The 2,385-nt window shown below is 41.7% G+C and overlaps 1 protein-coding gene across 1 annotated transcript in view; it reads right to left on the minus strand.

Moving 5' to 3' along the window:
• Positions 1 to 966: 966 nt before the first annotated feature.
• LOC104508241 (putative short-chain dehydrogenase/reductase family 42E member 2) overlaps positions 967 to 2,385 on the minus strand; it is a 13,024-nt gene continuing 11,605 nt past the window's right edge. Inside the window, exons 10-11 of the mRNA XM_010149799.1 lie at positions 2,234 to 2,307; positions 967 to 1,170 (exon numbers count right to left, since the gene is read on the minus strand). Coding sequence (XP_010148101.1) covers positions 967 to 1,170; positions 2,234 to 2,307 — 278 coding nt within the window. The remainder of the gene's footprint in view (positions 1,171 to 2,233; positions 2,308 to 2,385) is intronic.

Genomic DNA, 2,385 nt, shown 5'->3' on the forward strand with positions numbered 1-2,385 from the left:
GTGGTACAGATTCCCTGCGTATTGGCCTCACTCCACCCTGGAAGTCACTTCTGTGCTGTATTTCTTAAAATGTGAATATAGGTTTAATTTCCAAGTCACGTCCAGTAATTATTCCACAGGGTCTTAGCGCTTGGCTTGCTCGCTCACCCCGAAACGGCAGCTCGCTGAAGAAGCAGTGTGCCAGCACTAGTGCAGGGTTACGGATGGTGTGACTTGGCTTCATTTACAAGGCAAGGTAGCAGTAACAGCTTGCTGAACTCCAATGCCTTATGTGCCCTCCCTCCCCCTTCCCACAGACTCCTTAAAAACAGTACTTTGTTCAGTTATTTATTATTGCACTGAAAGGATATTATTTGATTTATAAACACACATAATGCCATTTTTACAAAGGTTTTGAACAACAGAACCTTTTGACATAAATATTTTCAGTCCTCTCACTGCCTGTTATTTATAAATATTTGTTTTTATATTTTCTGTATTATTTCCCAGGTCTTTGTAACTCCTCATATTAATATACAGTAGCTGTAGCAGCAGCTTCCTCCGAGGAACGGTTTAGTCCATCTTTTCTTCACTGGAGCTACTGGACTTGTTACAGCTCTGAAGTCCTACAATGATTCCTCCTCTTCCAATTTCTTACCCTCCTGAATGCTCATTTTTAGAGAATCAGTCTCAGCACAAAGCAATCCATTAATCCATTAAAACTATTCCTGCACCTGTTAGCAGTGAACTCCTTTGATCTGGTGACACTGCATTGTCCTTTGGGAATACTTCCTGATGTGTGCTGTGTTTTCACCTTACTGGGTTTTGGTTTGGTTTTTTTTTTTTTTTTTAATGAGATCTGAGAGATGTCATCATCATAATAAGAATAATAAAGTCCACAGTGAATGAGGAATGTACTATGACCAGATCATTAATACTCAGAAACAAAATTATGTTTTCTGGAACAGGTGGATAGTTACTTGGTTCTTAAAAGAAAGAAAGAATAATCAAACTTAACAAAATGCTAAAAGCAAACATCATCTTAAGGAATCTGTGATCTTCTTGGCAAATAGGTCTTGTTTTAAGATAATAATCCACAGAGTCAGCAAATGAGAATTTCTTTGGTTTGTAACCAAGCTGATTTCGTGCCTTGTCAATTCGGAAAGTGTGAGTGACAGTAATGTTCCACACCTAAAATCCAAAAGGACAGTTATGGAAGCAACTTTAACATCTGACTTTCTAAAACTTGGACGAAAAGATGTCAACAATAATATTACAGTGGAATTAAAAACATGAATAAAGAGAGACATGCAAAAATGTGTACATTTTGGAGTCAGATTCTGTCCAGAGCTAACAGGGTGAGTTGGTGTGGGTGACGGGTAAAAGCCAAAGCTGGGTGGACTGTGTGCAGACAGAGTTTATGACACCTGTGAATGTCAGAGAAGGAACTAGGGAAGTCAGTCCCATGCAAGAGATCAGCACGCTTTCCTTAGCTCCGCTCTTCTCTACAGAGGAATGTGCAGTGGAACTGGATCAATCTGTGGAGGAGAGTGGTGTGGCTTCTCACTGTACAGAAATGCCTACCTGAGCAGTGGAAAACACACACTTTTGGAGAGCTATATCCTCCATCTCTGAACATGTGGTACCTGTGAAAGGGCATGAATCGCAGAGTCTCCGTGATTTCTGCTTCAGATGCAGATCTAATGTAAGCATGAGAAGTGGGCCTGTATGAACCTCCTGAGGTTCAGCGAGGCCAAGGGCGAGGTCCTGCACCTGGGTCGTGGCAACCTCCGGTATCAGTACAAGCTGGGGATGAAGGGATGAATTATTGGCTAGCCTTGTGTTACGACAACTGCTGCCACTTGCATCCAAGGCTCTCGCTCTGTACTCTTGGATGACCTTCCCTTCACAAGTAGTTCCACTGCACAGGACAGCTTGCTGGGAATGACCATGTGGTGCCTGTTTTTGTGACAGCTCCATGACAGTCGCTCTGCCCTTGACCTCTAGGATGTTTCTGTGGATCATCTAATCTTCAAGTAAGGATTAATTTCTGATGATTTTATAAGGGGTGGCCAGGGTGGGATGGAAAAATCAGGGTACAAAATGATTGTGCAAGCCCTGAATGGATTACACCCTGAGCAGAAAAACAGAGCTCCCATGCAGAGAATCCTGTCTTCATCCAAAGGATGTATCACGTACTCCACGAGAATTTTGGTCAGAAATACATAAACATTCTCTCTTTTTATATATTTACCTCATTCCTTGTCAAGAAAGGTGTAAAGTTAAAAACTGGCTTCAGTATCAGGTGCAAATATTCCATCACAGTGGCTGTGAAACAGAAGGTTGCTTAATGAGCCAGCTGGATAACAATAAACCAAGATAATACTGACACTGTACAGTCTGTCA

This window comes from Eurypyga helias, unplaced genomic scaffold, assembly GCF_000690775.1.
Source record: "Eurypyga helias isolate BGI_N326 unplaced genomic scaffold, ASM69077v1 scaffold18314, whole genome shotgun sequence".
NCBI classification, from domain to species: domain Eukaryota; kingdom Metazoa; phylum Chordata; class Aves; order Eurypygiformes; family Eurypygidae; genus Eurypyga; species Eurypyga helias.